Source organism: Drosophila ficusphila, unplaced genomic scaffold (genome assembly GCF_018152265.1).
Source record: "Drosophila ficusphila isolate 14025-0441.05 unplaced genomic scaffold, ASM1815226v1 contig_636, whole genome shotgun sequence".
Classification (NCBI taxonomy): domain Eukaryota; kingdom Metazoa; phylum Arthropoda; class Insecta; order Diptera; family Drosophilidae; genus Drosophila; species Drosophila ficusphila.
In genome coordinates, this window is record NW_025064569.1 from 1,531,811 (window position 1) to 1,553,824 (window position 22,014).

General features: G+C 33.9%; 1 protein-coding gene and 1 long non-coding RNA gene across 5 annotated transcripts in view; one reads left to right on the top strand and one right to left on the bottom strand.

Annotated features, from left to right (window-relative positions):
- Window positions 1-22,014, top strand: part of LOC108093411 (stathmin) — a 38,707-nt gene continuing 16,693 nt past the window's right edge. The window contains exons 1-2 of one of the 4 annotated variants that reach the window (XM_017193451.2): window positions 1-163; window positions 4,372-4,473. In XM_017193451.2, the coding sequence (XP_017048940.1) occupies window positions 4,446-4,473 (28 nt within the window). In that variant the 5' untranslated portion in view covers window positions 1-163; window positions 4,372-4,445. Of the gene's footprint in view, window positions 164-4,371; window positions 4,474-16,330; window positions 16,830-22,014 lie in introns of those variants that run through there. The other 3 variants (XM_017193452.2, XM_017193453.2, XM_017193450.2) reach the window with 3 other exon arrangements.
- On the bottom strand, window positions 15,569-16,514 carry LOC108093412. Its single transcript, XR_001771491.1, has 2 exons — window positions 16,401-16,514; window positions 15,569-16,341 (listed from the first exon to the last, which is right to left on the bottom strand). It is a non-coding gene; the product is annotated as an uncharacterized LOC108093412 (long non-coding RNA).

The following is a 22,014-nucleotide window of genomic DNA, read 5'->3' on the forward strand; positions in this document are numbered from 1 at the left end:
TCGTGAAGTTTTCGCCGACGCGATCGCAACGGAGAAAAGCTGCAGAAGGTTTCTAAAAATTGCTTTAACTAACATTTTAAAAGTGTCAAAGTGACTGTCGTCTTCTGATAAGTTTTAAAAATTGTGCGTGTGCAGACTAATTTTATTGAAGATCATTTTTCATGTACGTATAAACTCATATATACGTATGAACTTTTTCCTTAGTCTCTGAATGCAATCTGGTTTGATCCGGGCAATATCCCTTTTTTCCCCACTGCGCAATTGCACCAACAGCACCTTTGCGCCAGCGCACAATGGGACATTTGATAACTTTTTTGGCCGAAACCGTTTTTTAAAAGTTGTTCAATTTATTTTAATCGTCTTGGGTAGGATAACAATAATCTACAATAACCTACAAAGAGATTCAAGACCTCTTCATTTTAAAACTTGGTTTAATGTTGTGTAAAGTATTCAATTCTAATTATGCTCAGTAAATAAAAAAGTGCACTTTTGCACTAGGATAACAATTTTTTTTTTTACATATTTAGTTTTTCAATTCTTGTCAGAAAACCAAAGAACAATTTTTTTTATACATTTTTTAAATTAAAATTTAATTTTAAATCTTAAAAAAGGACAAAGACCCGCACATTTTACATAAAAAGTGTCCTTTTTTATTATTTACTGAAATTTAAAAACAGATTCCAAAATGCTGTTTAGTTTTGAAGTTATTATTCAATGCCACAAAAAGTGGTCGTTCGTCCCATTGTTCAGCGCCGTTGTGTTTTGTTTTGCCTTTGTGTCTCTTCTTGTTTCCCGTAACAATGCGTACATATGTGTGTGTGCATCGTGTGGTGGATATACTTACTCTCGCAAAAAGTACTCTGCTTTCCGTATCTGGATTGAAACTCAGAAAAAGGGCATTATCGAAGGGTTGATAGGGTCACACATGCAGCGATCCACTGCTTGTACAAATCGGCTAAGTATCTTCTTTGCAAAAATGTGATAGCAGTTTTTAACGCAGAATACATACATACATGCATATGCATATGAGCAAAAAAAAAACTAAAAACAAGAAAGGAAGCCCTTGCAGTCATCAAATATATCGATCAAAATGCATAAAGGCTAAACAACATCGAAGCTTTGACAATTTTTCTATAAATTTTCCATATTTTCGACTATTGTTCCTATGGCAGCTATATGAAATGTATATAAAATTAAAATCGTAATTCAAGAGTAGTTAGAAAACTCTATAATCCAAAAATTATGCTTGTCTGATGAAAAACAACCATGTTATAATTTTATTTCCGCTATTTCGATATAGATTTTTCTGTCTCTCCTATGGCAGCGATATGGTAACGTTGTCGGATTTTAATCGATTTTAATCTCGATTCAAGGGTTATTAAAAAACATCATATTTTGAAAATCATGTTCGTGGGATTAAAAGCAAGGCGTTATAATTTTTTTTCATTATTTATACACATATTTTTCGATCTTTTGTATGGTAGCTACATATATGATAGACATATCCACCACTTACAGTGGCTCACAGCTTAAAGTATGCAGTGCATACTTTTAACTTTAAACGCCCATAGCGGTAAAACTATAAGGAATATTGGAATAAACAAGGTGCCAAATGAAAGATTAACTTATTTAGAATAACGTTACAAAATCATTTATTTTCAAAAACGGCTTAAACACAAAAAAAAACTTTAAAAATGAAAAATACAGCTTATATTCAGCTCACAGCTTATTTTATGCAGTCTCAAAAATGTTCAAAAAATAAGGAAAAAACTCAAAAATATAACGTTTTTAATATTTGGTATGGTAACCATTGTTGTCAACGACATCTTTCAGCCTTTTCGGCATTGATTCAACCAATTTTTGGGTGACTTCTGACGAGATCTTTCCCCACTCCTTCATTAGGGCATCTTTTAAATCATTTTTGTTAAAAATATGGTAATTTCTAATATTATTATCCAAAATGGCCCATAAATTTTCAATAACGTTGAGGTCCGGTGACTGAGCCGGCGTATCCACAACGTGAGGGCAATTGTACAGCAACCACATCCGCACAATTCCAGCCTTGTGCTTTGGATCATTATCCTGATAAAAGCGGAAATTGTCTTTTATTCCAAGATCCTCGGCACTTTGGACCAAATTGTCCTTTAATATTTGAAGGTATGCTTTTTTATCCATTGTCGATTCAATAAAAGTCAGTTTTCCAGGGCCAGGAGCTGACATACAGGCCCAAACCATCACGCTGCCACCGCCGTGCTTTACCGTTGCCTTCAGGTTCTTTGGTTCAAGCTCTGTATTGGGCTTCCGCCATACATAAGCGTTACCGTCTGATCCAAATATATTCAATTTGGATTCGTCTGCAAATATCACTCTTTTCCAGAAGTCGGGGGTCGGCGGAAGCCCAATACAGAGCTTGAACCAAAGAACCTGAAGGCAACGGTAAAGCACGGCGGTGGCAGCGTGATGGTTTGGGCCTGTATGTCAGCTCCTGGCCCTGGAAAACTGACTTTTATTGAATCGACAATGGATAAAAAAGCATACCTTCAAATATTAAAGGACAATTTGGTCCAAAGTGCCGAGGATCTTGGAATAAAAGACAATTTCCGCTTTTATCAGGATAATGATCCAAAGCACAAGGCTGGAATTGTGCGGATGTGGTTGCTGTACAATTGCCCTCACGTTGTGGATACGCCGGCTCAGTCACCGGACCTCAACGTTATTGAAAATTTATGGGCCATTTTGGATAATAATATTAGAAATTACCATATTTTTAACAAAAATGATTTAAAAGATGCCCTAATGAAGGAGTGGGGAAAGATCTCGTCAGAAGTCACCCAAAAATTGGTTGAATCAATGCCGAAAAGGCTGAAAGATGTCGTTGACAACAATGGTTACCATACCAAATATTAAAAACGTTATATTTTTGAGTTTTTTCCTTATTTTTTGAACATTTTTGAGACTGCATAAAATAAGCTGTGAGCTGAATATAAGCTGTATTTTTCATTTTTAAAGTTTTTTTTTGTGTTTAAGCCGTTTTTGAAAATAAATGATTTTGTAACGTTATTCTAAATAAGTTAATCTTTCATTTGGCACCTTGTTTATTCCAATATTCCTTATAGTTTTACCGCTATGGGCGTTTAAAGTTAAAAGTATGCACTGCATACTTTAAGCTGTGAGCCACTGTATTTACAAATGCTTCACAATACATTTTGTATAAGGTTTTTTTTATTTTAACTGGTCAAAAATTTGCTTGAGTTCAATAAGCAATGGAAAGTACTTGTTTAGTTACCCTCCTTATTAACAATATACAACCAGTTACACCCTTTTGGTGTTTGTTGCACAATTTCGGTTATAACAGATACAAAACTTTGAATATTTTAACTAAAGAACATAATAAGAATTAGTCATCTGAAATGTTATAAAACTAGAAAGGAAGCTAGTTTTGGTGAGCTGAAGTTTAAATACTAATTAGTAATTACAAATCTATGGTAACAATAGTTGTACAGTCGAATCCCGATAATTCGTACCCCGCTAAATCGAAAATCGCGATAATTCGTAAAAAATTCTGTTCCCTTGAAAAAAAACTCGTTAATTCGTAAAAATTCCATACATTTTGGTCCCCTCGTTAATACGTAGTACTTATTTGACGCAACGCAAAGAATATTGAGCCTCTTATAAATCGTAATTTTGTTTCGTAACCTCTTATAAATCGTAATGCGATGCGAAATTTTTTGTAGTTAAAGCACAGTTAGATTTTGTAGACAGCTATGCCGCCTTTATGTCGCTATGCATTATGAATTTTGTGTTTCTCTCGCTGTTATAATTTTATGTTATTGTTTAATTTTCCTTTAATTTGAAAAACGTACATATGAATGTACATACTTATAATGTTTGTTTAATTTTAATAAAGTTAAATACATATGTAAACAGGATGTGAAATGTAAAAACCCCGTTTATTCGACTCTTTCATTTTTGAGCCCCGTTAAATAGAAATTTCGATAAATCGAATTCCCGTCTAATTCGTAAAAAAAGTGATCGCCTTGCCATTTCGAATTATCGGGACTCGACTGTACTTTAAGTAAGTCCGTACATACAACGTTAGTAATAGGGTATGCTGTATAGTAATTTTTGAGTAATATCGATTTTTTTTTTTTTTCATTGCTTTTGGTATTTTAGTGTTCCTATTATAGTCACAAATTGCTAAATTTCTAATTTAATGTATGAATGTGCAACAAGGTTTTCGTAAATTTATCCGTTTTATCAATAGCAAATATTTGATTTTTTCTTCAAATTTTAACCAAATTTAATCCTAATGAAAGAATACATAAAAATTCTGAAAATCATTTAGTTTTTTAAATATTTTTTTATTTACAGGGCTCTTGTGTTCGTTTAAATACTTATAAATTCTGTAACTGTTTTTACAATCACCCACAAAAAGGAAGTTAAAAATGGTGAACACTACTGTTAACAAAGAAGGTAAGTTTTTTTTCCAACTCCGATGTGTAACCTCTTGCAGAGGGTACTATGATTTCCATCATAAGTTTGCAACTCCGCGAAGGAGACCCCTCCGGCTCCATAAAGTATATAAGTTTTTGATCAACATCAAGAAAATATGTATAATTAAATGAATGAATAAAAGTTAAATATAGAGTTTCCAATTTTTGTTTATTAATTAAGCCCGGTAATCGTTAAAAGCATGTAACAGATAAAGGGAATTACTTGATAATGATAAACAGAGAGATCATTTATTCATTTCTATTTATGCATATTTGTCCCTTTGTATGAACGTCAAAGTCTTGGAAAATATATTTGTTTAAAAATATTTTGTATTTGTATTAAAATTAAATCCCTCACTAGAAATTAAAAAACCTTTTTGGGCTTTAATACAGTTTGTTTCATTTGGATTGATCGCTCGTAGCGAAGACAAAAATCGTTGAAAGCTAAAATTTTTTTTTAAGTTATAATCTCTGTTCTATTGGGATTCTAAAATGCAGTTACATTTTTTCATTATTGCTTTCCCCACTTTTTTATTTGAGTTTTTGCACTGCTGCATGGTTTTTTGCATGCTGAAAATCGAATGTTTAACTTTGTTTTTTGGAGCCCTTTATAATTTTTTTTATAGTTTTCATTATCTGCCAATAAATTGTGTACAACATTTCCCGATTTTTTTTTATTTTCGTGGCGATTTGGCTCACATTAAGGCCTGAGTCCAAATATGCATCAATTTTCCCCCATCCATTTTCCCATCTTTATCCTGGAGTGCCGATCCAAGGCCTATTTTAGTTTCATTTGATCAATAATAGCATCAGATTGAAATTAAAATTGAAATTGAAATATTACTTCGTTGTCTTTGATCATATCGACTTGATTTCTTCCATATGGTGCTTTTTAACTACTATCGAATTTCGAATTAAATTTTATCATAATTGGAAAACTATATCATATAGCTGCCATGGGAAAGATCGAAAAATCGATATAGAATTAACGGAAATTAACGGAAAAAATGATTAAATCATTGCTTTATATGAACAATCGTCGGAAAATATAGAAACTTCATAGAAAAAAAATCAATAGACAATCGGAGACACCTAACACCCTATAAAGGATATTTGTTCTTCATCAGCATCACGATCTGAACCGAAATACGTCTGTCCTCCTGTCTGTTTCTATGTAAACTATTCTCTCAGTTATAAAGTTTAACGCCGATTTGAGGTCTTTAAACCAGATTTAGATTGAAATTTTCAACGCCTACTTTTACTAGCCTCGACTCTGCTGCCTGTGTGGACTTTTTAAGATCTTAAAAAGTTATCGGGTAACGGTTATCTGATAGCAAAAACACTCATAAACACTTTATTCCGAATAGTCGTATAGCTGACATACACAAAACTAACAAAATGAGAAAATTCGAAAACTATAAATTACGTTGTGAGTCATGCTTAATCTTCAAGGGTATATGGACTTTAGTTCAAATTGTTCTTATGTGTACGCAGAAAAAGCATTTAATGTACACAAGTTCATGAACTAATTGCGTTACTGCACGAGTTTTGTTAAACGTTACAGCTAACTATGCCTGCACTCACAAACAAATACTGACAGGGAAGACCTACATATAAGCATTCAATAAAAGTCAGTTGTTGCCACGCTCACAACAGTGCAGTACTGGAAAATCGTTATCATTATATATAATTCTATATAGTGGAAGAGAAAGGCTAGAAAAGGAGGAGGCATAATACTATGTACGCGAATACTTTTCGCAAAAGTTTATTGAACCGGAAGTTGTGTGGTGGTTCCGCCTGTGAAATGCGGCAACAATGCGAGCTCCCAGGACAAGGAGAAATTCCGGCCCAACACTCTGGTCATGTGTCTCGTGAATCCGGCATGTCGTCATATTTCATTTATTTTTCAGAATTTCAGAAATGTTTAAAGCTTAAGCCCAAGTTAAAGACACTGCCTTAAGACAATGTTTTTCAATTCATGTGCCGAAGGAGTCTGTGCTTGCGTTTTTGGGGGTTGGAACGTTGTCGTTCGTCAGTAGAAAGCCTCGTTTATTGCTCTCTCCTGCACTTGAGAATACCCCTTGAGGGCATGTAATTGTTTTTTAAGTGATGCAAATCAGAGCTGTAAAAAGCAAGCTTGTAAAATGGAGTTTTCGCTCTTCGTTTAATGAAAGGTCTTTTAACCGTGGGCGGTTTGGTTTTGATTTAAAGGAAACAAGAATAGGTGTAGGCGTTGGAAAATATTTTAATTCAAAATTCTTAGTTCGCTATCGGTTTGTTAACAAACTTATTTGGTTAAGGAAAAAATGCATTGAAGATCCAACTTTTTCAGTCTGCGTGCAAATTGATAAATTGTTGAGAACCCAGGTAGAAAAAAAGGCTTGCCTCCCCATAAGGCGCGTATGTATACAACAATTGATTACCATTATCAGATCATTCGACCTCTATTTTTATGCCTGTCCGTCCTGAAAAATGTGGAGATCTCGGAAACAACGAAAGCTAGATATTGGTATCAAATGTGCAGATTGTGGTTTGCACGAAGCGCACAATAATAATATTATTATTTTATGATCACACATAACCGATATCTATGCGAATAGAAAAGCGAGCAGACAGGAAGACAAAATTGTTTCATACCTTTTTAAAATATAAACGTTTTTGTTATGTCTTCAAAAAATAGTTTCCTTTACACATTTTTCAACACCACAGATTCGAATATTGTGCTGAAATCGTATAGTATTATAAATCGATTTAATAAATATTTTATATTATTTTCTTATGCTGCAAAAGAAAATAATTGTTAGTGCAAGAGTGTTAAATGTTGTTCTTTATTTTTAGTTGGCTGGGAGCGCTGGTAACTATAGGGGGAAAACACTTATTCTAGATTTGGATTGCATATTTTTGGGGTTGTTTTAGCTGCAAGTGTGTTGTGTACCATCAAAAGAAGCTCCAAAAAAGACAGGCTCGAATATCGTAAACATCTACAGTGTTTATTTTGATTCTTTAAAAGTCTAGTTTTTGTTGCGTTGCTTTCAAATGTAAATGGACAGAAGGCGTACTTACGTCCATTCAGTTTAAAAAACTATAAAAATATAATTTCTAAACTTCTAAACTATAATTTCTAAACTTACTACATTCAAGCAAAAAAGGAAATAAAAGTCATACCCAGAAAATAAAATCATAATGTCAATGTCGAAAAAATTGACAACGTGAATTTATACCGCATTTATATGGTATTTAATTTAAAGTGTGAATAGGACCACCAGACGAGTCGATCTTGACATTTCTGTCTCTCAGTTGATATGGATAGAAATCAGTTTCAAAGATAATAAAGCGTTTTGGTTTAATGATTTTGATTTGAGTGATAAATACGGAGGAATATGTCCGTTCAAATATAGCTACGCCTATTGAACATACATAAACCCTGTTCTTCGCAAGGAGATTTTTCGATTATATGGTTATAGTCTTTCGTTTTTAATTGAATGGCTATTTAAAGCTTAAATAGGCAAACAAATCTTTTTCTTCATTTGATTGTTAAACTTGCAAAAAGGTTATGTTGTTTAAATTAAAAAATATGTCGCTTTTTAATACGATAAAAATTGTTAGTTTTAATTTTATTATTTTCCCGTGTGTTGTCAATTTTATTATAAAGAAAAAAATCAAATCTCAAATGTTTTTTTCTTTTCCTTATTGTACGAATAAAATATACTCCGTTACTGTACGATTAAAGAGAATAAAAAGTTTTAATAATTTATAGGATGTTTTAGGTTTAGGAAGTATAGTAAAACCCAACCACCAGTTTTCCATGTGATGTTTGTCGTATACAACCCTGTTCTATACACCATTTCTATGGGGCACGTGACGCATTACGCGCAAAATGTCCTCCACCGTGCATGGGGCTCACACATCATTATTAATACATAATACACACTTCAGTTTAAGAGCGGAGTAGGAAAGAAGAATGTGAGAGAAGTATGTTAAATTCAACTCCCAAATGGGAGTCGAACATAGTCACTCAGGGATAAGCTAAAAAATAAATAATGTAAGTACAAACTTTATTTACGACAACTTTTGAATCTCGACTGGACAATGTTAAAGTAGGCGTGTCACTTAGCTTGAAACTTCTGTCGCTGCGTATTCACTACAAGAATCTACATGATTTATTCTAATATTCTAGCTCATAGAGTTTTTTTTATTAAAATGATTGTAAGACAAAGTATTTGGACGGCACCACTTCGCTGTTTGTGAGCATAAAAATGGGCGTGACACAAATATTCTTGCTTACGAGTAATAAGAAGTTACATTTTTAATCTTTTATAATTTCCGAGAATTTGACGTTCATACGGACGGACAGACAGACATACATAGATCGACTCGTCCAATGAGTCTGATCAGAAATACAGACTAAAGAAGTTGGGTCCAAAAAAATTTTGTATTTGAAATCTAAAAATTGGAATGGTTAACTGTTAGAGCGGTTAGAAAATCTTTGCCCCCTTTAGGCAATTTGTAAAACAAGAAAGGAAGCTAGCTTCAGCAAGCCGAAGCTTATATACCCTTGGATTTATCAAATATGTCAAACAAAACACATAAAGGATAAAAAACATCGAAGCTATGACGATTTTTCTATTAATTTTCCATATTTTCGACTATTTTTCATATGACAGCTATATGATTTAATTGTCCGATTTTTATGAAATTTTTTTCTCGATTCAGGGTATTTGAAAAACTCGATGCTCAAAAAATAATGCTCATAGGATTAAAAACAACGACGTTATAATTTATTTTTCCAGTATTTATATACATATATATTTTTTGATCTTTCCTATGGCAGCTATATGATAGAGTTATCCGATTTTGATATTATTTAATCCGAAATTCATTAGTACTTAGAAAACGCCATCTGGACGAAATCAAGTCGATCTGATGAAAAACAACGGCATGAGAACGGCATTTTAAAGGCCAAAAAAAGGGCCATGTTTGATCTTTTTTTGCGGCGAAATGAGTAAGTTTATTTTATTGAGCTTAATTACATGTTAATGTTTAACTTTTGAAGAGTATTAGAATTATTATTAAAAATATTAAGAAATAAGCCTGTGGCGGTTAATCTTCCGAAGCGCCTTAAGAAAAAGTTGTTTTGCGGTGAACATCATATGGCGTTAACGGATCATCTTAAAAATAAAATGTGATATGCGTTGTAAAGATAATGAATTTCCCGAGGTAATCAGGAAGAGTTTTTTTTTAAATTTATTTTTTTGTCTATTTTTGGGAGCACTTGAAAGTGAAAAGTGCGATTTTAGCTTAAAAAATCGCTGTTAATTTATTTTTTAAAAATAGAAAAAAATTTAAAATTAAAAAAACTCTTCCTGATTACCTGCGTATTTATATTGAGAATTTGTGTTAAAAATTTGAAAAGGATCGGTTCAGTGGATTTTGAGTTCTAATGTTCACCGACTTTCAAAATAACGTCTTCGGCAAAATCGATTCAAAGTATTTTTATACCCTTGCAGAGAAAAAGGGTATTATAATTTCAGTCAGAAGTTTGCAACGCAGTGAAGGAGACACCTAAGACCCCATAAAGTATATATATTCTTGATCAGCATCACGAGCAGAATCGAAATATGTATGTACGTCTGTCCGTCTGTCCGTCTGTCCGTCTGTCCGTTTCCGCGCAAACTAGTCTCTCACTTTTAAAGCTATCGTGCTGAAACTTTCCCAAAAGTTGTGTAGTTGTTGCACGCAGTATATAAGTCGGAACGGGCCGGATCGGCCGACTATATCGGATAGCTCCAATACAAGAGAATGAAATAAAAAATTCTCACTCTATTGTTTTTCATCAGATCGACTTGAATTCTTCAAGATGGCGTTTTCTAACTGTTATTGAATTTCGGATTAAATTTGATCAAAATCGGATAACTCTATCATATAGCTGCCATAGAAGGGATCGAAAATTATATATAGAATTAATGGAAATAAATTGATAACATCGTTGTTTTTCATCAGACAAGTATGATTTTTGGAATATAGAGTGTTCTTACGACTCTTGAATTACGAGTTAAATTTGATCAAAATCGGACAACTATATCGTATAGCTCTCATATGATCTATAGTCAAAAATATGGAAAATGAATAAAAAAATCGTCTTAGCTTCGATGTTGTCTAGCCTTTATGCGTTTTGTTCGACATATTTGATGACTGCAAGGGTATATAAGCTTCGGCTTGCCGAAGCTAGCTTCCTTTCTTGTTATACGTGAAAATACGTCCAAATACGGTTGGTTAAAACGCTGTAACTCTGTTAGTTTGACTTTAATTGACTCAAAATTTTTACACAATGTTCTCGACATATTGATCATTCAGAAAAAAAAAAAAAAAAATTGTAAAAAAAAGTTTTTTAAAACCTTACCCCCCCTTAAAACATCTTACTGTGTCCATTGCACTGTATGTACAGTGACATAAATGAGCTTTTCTCTTTTTCTTGCGAAAAGAGGATCAATAATGCCGGAAATACATTAGAAGCCGTCGATTCCTTTTTCAAGATTAATGCTCTTGAAAAGTATATAGTCTGCAGTCATTTCTGTTTTTAAAGGGGTGCCTAGCGAAGCTTTCTTAAAAGTGGGCGCATGTCGCTTTTTTCTACGAAGGGTAAAATCAATAGCTAGCATATGCAGAAGAAAGTATACAATGGCTGCCACACCCAATATTGAATTAACGCTGGAAGAACAAGACCAAGAAGTCGCCTTAAAGCCACTCCAACTTTCGCCAGACACTTCATCTCTTTGATGGCTTTTATTGTTGGCCACCGCAGTGATGCCTTACGTTAAAGTACCAATCCCGAATATATGCTGCCCCGGAAAACAGCAACTTTGGCTTCCTTTAACGACTTTCTTGTTCTAAATCCTTGCCAAAAACCATGCATCCAAAAGTGAGTGCAGTTATATAATTCTGATACTAAGAATTGCCTATTAATGTGCTGAATGCACATTGGCAATATGTCTAGTAATGTAAATACCTCCAGAATATTGTTCTGTGTACTCAGTGCGGTCTTAAAATCAAATTGAAAATTCAATCAACAACTCGTAAAGAGCAAAATGTGCTAAATAAAAAAATTTTTTAAGCGTTTAATTGTACTTAATATTTTTACGCAATGTACTGCCGTGAAAAATTGTAAAGTTTTCAAAGCTCTCTTACTTAATTTGGTGGTGGTGATTTTAAAACTACAGAAGATAAAGTAATGAGGACCTGAGGGAACCTGAGAAGAATTCGGACTCAAAAACCTCCACGGGTTTAAGAAATACGGAGTAACGAAATATGTTGGTCCGAAAAGAGTAATAGACAGTGGCGGATTTACCATATAGGCAACATAGGCAGCTGCCTAGGGCGGCAAATTTTTAGGGGCGGCAAATTTTTAGGGGCGGCAAATTTTTAGGGGCGGCAAATTTCGACTGTTAACACTACATAAAATACTACTTTTTAATAGACACAAAAAATTTTTACTCTACGGTCTTCAACTTTAACATATTGTTCAATATATGTACTTCTTTTCGCTGCCGCGAACACGCGGAAATTCAAACGCACAATCATTATAACCGAAAATTACCGTGCGTTTGAATTTCCCGCGCGTTCGCGGCAGCCATCGAGTAGTTCGAGTAGTTCGACCTTTGCTGAAAAAAGCCAAATTTCAATGTGGAAATTCATGCAACCGTGTAACACAAGGTCAATAAAACAATGATATAAAGGTAAAAATTAGGCTGCAGTCTAGGGCGGCAAAATCAAAACTGCCTAGGGCGGCAAATTGTCTTAATCCGCCCCTGGTAATAGAGTTTGAAGTTCAATATAAAATTGCCAAATGGTACTATATGTATATGGTGGGTCTCTGGTTGGCTAAAGGACTTGGACCTGTAATGTGCCATAAACATGCAATTGAACCTTAACCGCTGCTCAGCTCAGCTGTTCATTTTGCAAGGCCTGTCGCCTGCAGGGGAGGGAAATCGATTGATGGAGGCTAGTTGCACGGCGCTGAGGGTTGTAGGTTTTATTTAGCAACGACAAGCAACGACGAGACTACAAATAGGACGAGGCTGGCGACGACGGCGACAGTTGTTATTACAAACATTTTAGTTTCGCCTTTTCGGGGAGGCTAGGAGAGCGGGGGTGGCCGGCACGAAGAGAAGGCCCTGTGAGTCATGCATTGAGGTAAAAGCAAAATAAGTCGACGACAGACACCGAATCCTGTAAAACTAAGCGATTTCTTAGAATGTTTTTTTCGGAAAACTGCAATTGCCATTTTCGAAATGCAAGTCAGTTTTTAAACGTTTGCTCTTAAAATGTTATAACTAGATTTAGGAGAAGTAATTTATATACTCTTGAAGAGGGTATTATATTACTATTTACCATATCTTTTATATTATTAATTAATTATAAAGTAAGTCAAGTCTTTCTGATTTACGCAAACTAGGTTCTAGATTTTAAATTATTTCTGTGAAAAGTTAGCAAAAGTCTTATAATTTTTGGAAATAATATAATATACCTACATATATTATTAGAATATAAAATTTTATATTAATTCCATAGAATATCAGAAAAATAATGGAAATCAATTATTATGTTGTTGTTTTTTATTTATTATTGTTTTTGTAGCGCCTCTTAAATTATAAGTTTAACATAATATACATATGTTTATAAATTACAACAAATTTATAAAAGTTTTGTCAAACTTACATATTGTTAAACATTCATGCGTTTAGCTTGACTTTTACCCTTTTTTTTTAATAATACTAAATCAATACGAAAATTAATAAAAAATTCGTCAAAATCGAGTGAAACTTCACAGTGTGCATGGTTTTTTATTTATTTCAGGTGAGTAATTTTTGCATTGGCGCAATTGTGGTGTCTCTGTTTTTGGGAAAATGTTTGTAAAATATAGCAGTGTCACCAATATTTGTAAGCAAAAATATTTTTTGATTTGGGACAAAACCGACATTCTTAATATTGGAATAATTTTTACTCGAATTTTTTAAATTCGGTAATCGTTAAATTTTTGTTGATATTATTTTATTGAAAAAAAAGTCAAATAAAACAAAAAATGTTAAAAAATAACTAAAATTAAGTTCTGCATGAGATTCAGTTATATTGATTAAAACCATTTTAGAATATATCAAATTGGCCTCATTAGGTTTAATCTTGATCAGCATCACCATCGAAGTCGATCTAGGTCAGTCTTTCTGGTTGTAAATAAGCAAACTAGTCTATACTTTTTGAAGCAATAAGAAAATGAATCGAAAAATGAAATAATTGAAGAGAAATCATACAGTAAACTTTATTGCTAATCTGAAAATATGACTAAAATCTAAATCCCCTTCTTGTTTAAATTCATTTTTTTGCACAAACTAGAGTAGGGGTTATTTTGGAGATAAATAAGAACATTTGTTAAGTAAAGTGTAGCTTTTCTTTAATGCTTTTTATTTTATTTTATTATGATATTTTCGCGTGTGAGTGCGAAGGCTAGACGCCCCAACACTTGACCTCTTGTTAGAAATGGTGATTCATCCGTCGCGATAGTTCCGCTGGCGCCGTTCTGCTGTTTGATTTGCCGCTCTATATTTTTGCCGGCCTCTTCGTGAACTGGCTGACCACCTAACCTAAGTAGTTTTTAATCAACGATGGGCTTATGCCGATAACTGTGATGGCAGTTTTACTCTTTCAACTGATACTTTAAGTAAAGAGGAGCAAGCGTTTAAGGTAGTTGATTAATGTGATGGAAGCTCATTTATAAAAACAAAGCCCTACATTTTCTAATCGAAATTCAAAAATTCCCCAATTTCGGGGAAACATTCACAAAAAAAAACTAAATATATACACAGGAAAATACCTGCCTAACCAAAGAAAAATGTAAATTTGTAAAAAAAAATAACATTTTTCAAAAAATAAGAATTTGAGTTTAAGAAAGTCTTTTCAAAAATCCGCTATTTTGCCTTTGTTTGTAATATTATATCTTAAGAATAAAGTCTACTCAGCAATATGCACCTTGATTTACTATTTCTGATGACTTCAGAATAATCTTCTGAAGCAGTACACTACTTTTGCGAAGACCCCATTTAGACATTAAAAATTATAAATAAATTAATACAAAATTTGTTTTTTTAAATTATTATGTATTGCATGTTAATAAGGTTTGCATTTTTGACAAATTTAAAAAAAACTTTTGCTGCCCATAGTGCAGACAGCGAACGGAAGCCGACTGGTTTTTGAGTCATCGGTTGATTTGGTTCTTCCTCGTATTCTCTGTTTCCTTCCTCCCAACAGCCCTGTACGATTTTTTTTCTTTCTCTTGCGCATTTTTCGACATTTCGATCGAATTTCGAACGCCTTGTCGTAATTCTTCGATGACATTGCCAGCGTCCTGCGTTCATCCGATCAAAAGTATGTTAGCACACCAAATTCACCACAACCGCATGATTGCAGTATTTTGATAATTTTTACCTCCTCTTCGGAAAGATAAAGTTTTTATTATTTGGAATTTAGCAGATTACTTCTGGTATTCTGGTTTGTTGTGTGACGTTCATGAGAACAAGGCGTCTAGAAAGACTAAACCAGCACCTCAAAAAAACTTTAAAGCCATATATCTAGCAAACCATTAGAGCTAATATAAAAATTCAAATAAAGGTTGGTAGTGTGACATAAAATTTTTTTTCCATTTTTTTTTTTTAGAATTTTTTAAATATTTAATAAGATTTGTTAGAAAACTATTAAAAAAAAATAAATAAAAAAAATTATATAAATTACGAATTCCGTTAATAAATGCAAGAGAACCTTATTTTTTTGCCTGCCATAGGACGCATCTTGAAAATGTTAAAACAAATTATTAACAACAGTGTTTCGACTATCAAATCATAAAATCACTTTCAATAGGCGTGGCAACCTTTTCAAATTTAATTTCGTAAAACGCCATTCGTGTAAAAGTGAGCGGGGTATAAAAATGATGTTTTCTTTTAGTTCTCGGGATCTTGACTTTCACATGGAAGGTTAAATACATTTTAACAAATATAGTTGTACGAAAAATAATCAGATACGCCGATTTATACGAGGTATTCAATATTTATGTTTGTATTTATTTGACACAATTATTATTTTTGGTTGCTCTTCGTCATGTTATGATGATAGATTTTGATGAAATACAAAGTGAACCGAATAGGTTTAATAAAAGTAAAGAGAAGAAATTTTTTTTTAAAGAAAATTATTATAGAAATTTGCTTTCCTGCTGTTGTGTCCAAAAATGAAATGTTATTGTTTAGCTTTTGGTTAAAAGTGGTATTCGACCGGAATACATTCTGTAACATGCCGGTTTTCCGAATGCACTTATGCGACTCATCGCGCCTGCTTCCGCTCTCCCAGTCGATTGCTCTCACCTCATCGCTTTCAACGCCTCGCGATTTCCCACTGCGCAGGCTTCGGATTTCGAAATTCGAAATTGATTCGGTCGATGTTTCGAAAGCTTAGAACGAGGCCCAATTCGATGATAAAATCAAGTTTTTCAGAAACAAAAAACGTATTAAGATTAAAAGTAAGGTCCGGCTAAACTGTAGAGTGGTTCTGCCAGAGTCAAGCACTGCAACCCCCACAACAACCACTCTCCACTCTCCAACAACCACTCTCTCCGACTCTCTTTGGTCTGTTTCGCGCTTCCGACTTGAGGGTGCTGCCACCGCCCCCGCCAGCCCCCAAAGGTTCCATGTCCTTTTGTATATGCATTTTCCTGGCCTTTCCACGACGCCGACGCCAACTCCGACTTCGCCGCCACACTGGCGCCAACGAAAACTGCTCGACAGTCGTTCGCCTGCTGCTGAAAAATTAACTTCGGCATAATTTAGTTAGTCTTTGTCTTTCGCTGCGCTCGCTACGGTTCGCCTCTACCTTGTCTCGCTTTCAAAGGATTCAATTTATCGGCGCAGCAACCGTAACAAAAACAACAGCCTACGCCGCGAAAATCAAATACGGGTTTCCTTGCACACTTTCCAGCAGAGCTGCTGAGTTGCTTTGCAGTTTCGTAGAGAATCGAGTTTAGAACAGCAGCAAGTGGTTCCGTTCCTGCCTCTTACAAAAATCGAAGTCGCCGTGCCGCAAATCGATTTCTCGGTCTGGCAACCAAACGCCCGAAAGCCCGAACCCAAATAAAGTACACCGGCAACAAGCAGTCCACACATATCCCAGCAATCCACTACCAGGTCTTCACTTGTCTCAAAGAAACCCGAAACGAACCCATCATGCTGATTGGATTAGTACGAGACTCGGTGATGCAGTGCTTCTGCCACACGTGCCGAGCACCCGGAATTCTGCCAGCGGGTAAGAGCCATGCTCACTTTAACTGTTCTGCTAATGAGCGGAACCCCACAAGCGTAACTTGGTAACTGTTTGACCCAACTGGCTGGCACAGCGTATGTCGGAGTTTGAGATTTGAGCACATACTCCCGTGATCCCTTCAAGGATGACGGTATCTGGGAAAATAAATATTTTCACCTATTTGGGTTACATATATTACACATGCCAATCGAATGATGAGAAATAGGCATATATAGTATATAGTTATGCGGAGATAAGCCTTAGGTTTGCAGAACAATTTACGAAAGTTGTAGTTCTAAGTACATGAGTACTGACGAGTGTTTTTCTTATCATCAATAGTTCCTTGTCCTTGCTTTTTGCTTTTGTTTGACCGCATATATCCTTTGCGCCCTTACCGAATTGAGTAAGGTACCATATAAGTCGGTAGAAAAGGACTGAGGAAAGGAATTAGCAGGCTAAAGGAAGTGAATACAGACGGCAAAACGCCAACGGCGCCAGTCAGCCGGCGAGCAGTGAGTCATCAGCCGATGGTCGAGCTGGAACTTAATTTCAGCAGTACATACTTTCTCAAAGGACTTGCCTGGTACATTTAGTTGCAGTTGAATGTCTATATTACGCGATTAGTTCAACAACGCGCTGATTTTTATATTTATTTTTATTCTATTGGGATATTAACACGCAGTAAATGCCGCAAACAACGGCAAACACTCTTACACAGCGAAGTGATTGCGCAATATGCACACGGACTACCGAGCACAAGGGAAACGACGACAAAGGACGGCACTTATTGATTTATTGACGGAGCCGGGTCTTCCATGAGAAAAAAAAAGTGGAAACGGCCATGTATGGAGGGACTGCTGACGACATGCGAAATTACCTATTGCTACGGGTGGGGAATGTTCACTGCCAATGAAAGCGATTAAGGTGCTTGGCACATAGCAATCCTTATGGTTGTCATTACGGATCTTCGTGTGGCCTGGGGTAAATCTAGTATAAACTTTCGTAAGAGGATGTGCGAGGTGTACGGTCCAATGCCGTAACTCATACCGGTATTTAACTATTAATACCAACGAATACGAACTGAATATATTTTAAAGGGGTTCACTTTTTTCTCAAATTAATAAAAGAACACAAGGACACATTGTACATATGTAACTAGTTCTAACTTGACAGCTTTGGGAGGCAACTCTGATTCATTTTTTGGCTTTTCTTTTCAGTTTATTTTGCAGCTAACTAACTAATATTTGCAACTAAGAGCCTAGATTATCAGATACCCACTACTAAGATGATGATTTCAATGGGATCAAGAATATATTTTGTATCTTTTATGTCTTTTAACATACCCTTGTGATTTAACATGATTTTACATGATTTAACCATTTTTAAATTATAAATAAACATAAACAAAAAAGGGCTTACTTCTTTTACCATCTTATTGTTCTTGTAGTTCTGCAAAATTTTAAAAAAGAGTCATTATTATTCTGAAATCTTAAAGCAACATTTTATCTTCGGTTGTGCTAATGGTTAGCTCTATCAGGAACCAGCCGCATTTTTCATTGTTATTCAGCTATGTAGTGGGCCTCTTAGCTTCGTTTGTTTGCATTCGGCTCACGTAACAGACGCCTATATTAAATTACTCAACTTTCATTTCATTATTTTGTTCCGAGATGTCCGCAGAATAACTTCGTCAAAAAATGCTTTCGTTCAGTCATTCCTCGAAAGCATTATAGAAACTGTCATTTAATTAGATTATAGCTCCATTAACAATTAGTATATTATATTATAGTATTATATATTATTTTATTATTATATTATTATTGTTTTTGTAAGATGATCCGTTAACGACCTATGATGTTCAACGCAAAACAACTTTTTCTTAAGGCGCTTCGAAAGATTAACAACCACAGGCTTATTTCAAAATATTTTTTAATAATTTTTTTTTAATACTCTTCAAAAGTTGAGCAATAACATGTAATTAAGCTCAATAAAATAAAGTTACTCATTTCGCCGCAAAAAAAGAAGAAATCAAACATAGCCCTTTTTTTGGCCTTTAAAACCAAAACATTTTCTCCATTTATTTCTTTAATTCTATATAGATCTTTCGATGATATAGTTGTCCAATTTTGATGACATTTTTTCGTGATTTAAATATGTTTGTCTGATGAAAAACAACGATGTTATCATCTTATTTTCGTTAATTCTATATAGATTTTTCGATCTTTCCTATGGCAGCTATATGATAAAGTTGTCCGATTTTTATGAAATTTTTTTTTCTCGGTTCAAGGGTAGTTAAAAAAGTTGATGTTGTAAAAATCATGCTTGTGGAACAAAAAGCAACGACGTTATAATTTTTTTTGCCATTATTTAAATATATATATTTTATCCTATATAGTCGCCCGATTCGGCTCGTTCCGACTTACATACTGCGTGCAATAACTTCACAACTTTTGGGAAAGTGTCAGCAAGATACATATGTAGCTTTAAAACTGAGAGACTAGTTTACAGAGAAACAGACAGACGAACAGACGTATTTCGTCAATATTATCTCCCAATATCGACGTTCTTATAGTTCCCGAGATATATTGAGATATATATTAAATAACACTGTGCGACAAAAAAATGTTTGAGTTGATTTTTTCTTATTTTTCACTTCTACTAGTCAAAATAAGAATACAAGTTTTTGGATTTGTTAATATCAATAGCCAATCAGCTTCTACGCACACTCAAAGGTCCCAAAAACGCGTGTTTTTGCATATTTCACAGCCTTATAATACCATATTGGGAAAATATTTTTTCACCGTTATAAGCGTTTTATGCAAGTTCAATGTCTATTAATTAAAATATATTAAGCAAATATACCGTTAGGCTTTTATAACAATGCTTTAAAAATTTTTTCTCCCAGCTCTATACTCTGGGCGACTACGTATGGAACTTGTTACGCGAGGATACCTCTGAAAAATCCAAAAAAAATCAGAAAAAAAATTCACTTTTAAAAAAAATAATAGTTTATTAAAAATAAAATAAAAAATAAAATTTTGTGTTAAATATTTTCATAATAATAATTTCATAAAATTTATCATAAAAAAAGAAATCCTATCACTTAGAAGGTGGCATAAATATTTTTGTGCATAACTTATGCCCCTTAACCGAAAACAATCAAAAAAGTAACTCAAACAAACATTTCGTTAAATTTTGTCGCACAGTGTAATAGGTCAAGTAAAAAGTAATCCATTATTTGAAGAATAGATTAGATAGGTTTTAGTTTTTTTGAAAATAGGGACGAAGGATTTTATGAGAGGGGTATTAAGAAATTACCATCAAAATGACAATCGACTGAAGAAAAAAATGGTGCCTATTTTAAATAAATCGGTTAATTCTAACCATGAAAAAAAGCTTTGAATTTCACGAACAAATAATGGATTATTTTTTTCTTGACCTATTTTATATATAGATATAACTATATACCTACTATTGAATATAAAATTGATATTACTGTATACTGAATGTTAAATTGATGCTGTAAGAAATATCAAATTAATATTATATTAATAGTAAACTGATATCAGATCAGTCTGATCTTACTTAAACATGAAACTGATAATATATTAAATACAAATTAAATTGAATTTTAAAGTGATTTTATACAAAAATACATTTTATAATATATATACATAAATTTAATATTACTCGAATAAGATCGAGAATATAATTTAAACATAAATTTGATTACTCTCATATTTAAATGATGTTACATTAAGAGTCATGCGCATATTACGTAAGAGGCTATGACAGAGGTTTCAATATGTGACTTATATATTATATTATAATATTTGGCACTAAATGTTTCAAATTTAATTCACCTAATTAAGTATTGATTCTGGCTTCTTAAATCTCCAAAAACTTAGGCCACCCCATTTACCTAAGCCAATAAACAAATTATTTACCTTATCCTTAGAAACTATATACTCCCCACTTGAATGGGGAAACAAATCGAAATAAAGCAACTAGAGAGTTGCCACCAAGCTGTCCGACACTCCAAAGCCATAGACTCAGAGTTATTAGATGATTAGGGCATAACAAGTCTTCTTTAAAAGCTTAATCTCTGATTTGATCCGAGTTATTTAGGGCGTCGCTCAAGAAAGTGATGTTGGGCCACTTCTCTTAACATTATTTATTAACTTATTCTACTCTGTATCTACCGTCCACTTCTCTTGACAAATTGTGTGTCCTCATGTATTCAGATGACGTTAAGTTATGAATGCAACATGGAGAAATTTCCGTCAATTCATACATACAATTGGATCTAATTGCTTTTTTCACAACAATAGTGTTGTGAAACTCTCCGTTCAATCCTGCATCATTGTTCAAAACTTTGGAGTCCCAACAGTGGCGTAGATAGGGGGGGGATCAGGGGGATAAATCCCCCCCTTGGGTCTGAGAATTATAAGATGATAAAATCGAATTTTTTCCAGGCATGTGTTTTAATGTAAGCATAACATTTTTGAAGCGCCAATATTTATTTTGCCTCAATGTGCAATACGGCAATTAATGGTAAAACTCTCAAAATTGAAAAAGAAACACACATTTTTACGCGATGACTGTGCATATCCCCCCCCCCCCCCGCCCCATATCAAAAAGCTATCTACGCCACTGAGTCCCAATAAGATGTACATATGTATACTAGACCGACTGAAACTGTGTAAGGAACCCCTTACTATTTGCTAAGCTATTATTACCATCTTATTCTAGTAGACTTATTTAACCATCTTTTAAAAAACCGTAGAATAATGCTTGGCACTTATTTTATTTTATTTAGTTACTATGATGTCTGCGACGTGCCTAATAGAAGTACGAGGGACTATATTTCTTTTATTTTAAATCATTGTAGAACTAAATCTGTATGATATTCATGAACCTTTTGGAACCCTTAATGTCATGAATTATTAAAAGATTTCTATTACCGAGTCTTAGTATTGTGTCGGGTATGAATATAGTTTTGATATGTCCGTTTGTTCCAATCCTTTTTTTAATTCTTCGCAATCTCTCCAAGGGAATAGGGCTTCGAGCGTAACAAACACTACAAGGGGCCACTAGTTTACAGTAACGAAGTGCATCACCAACCAAAAAAAGCACTTGGGGACTATAGGCTCTCATGTCTTATAAGCATAAATTTGGGGAGTGGCAAAAA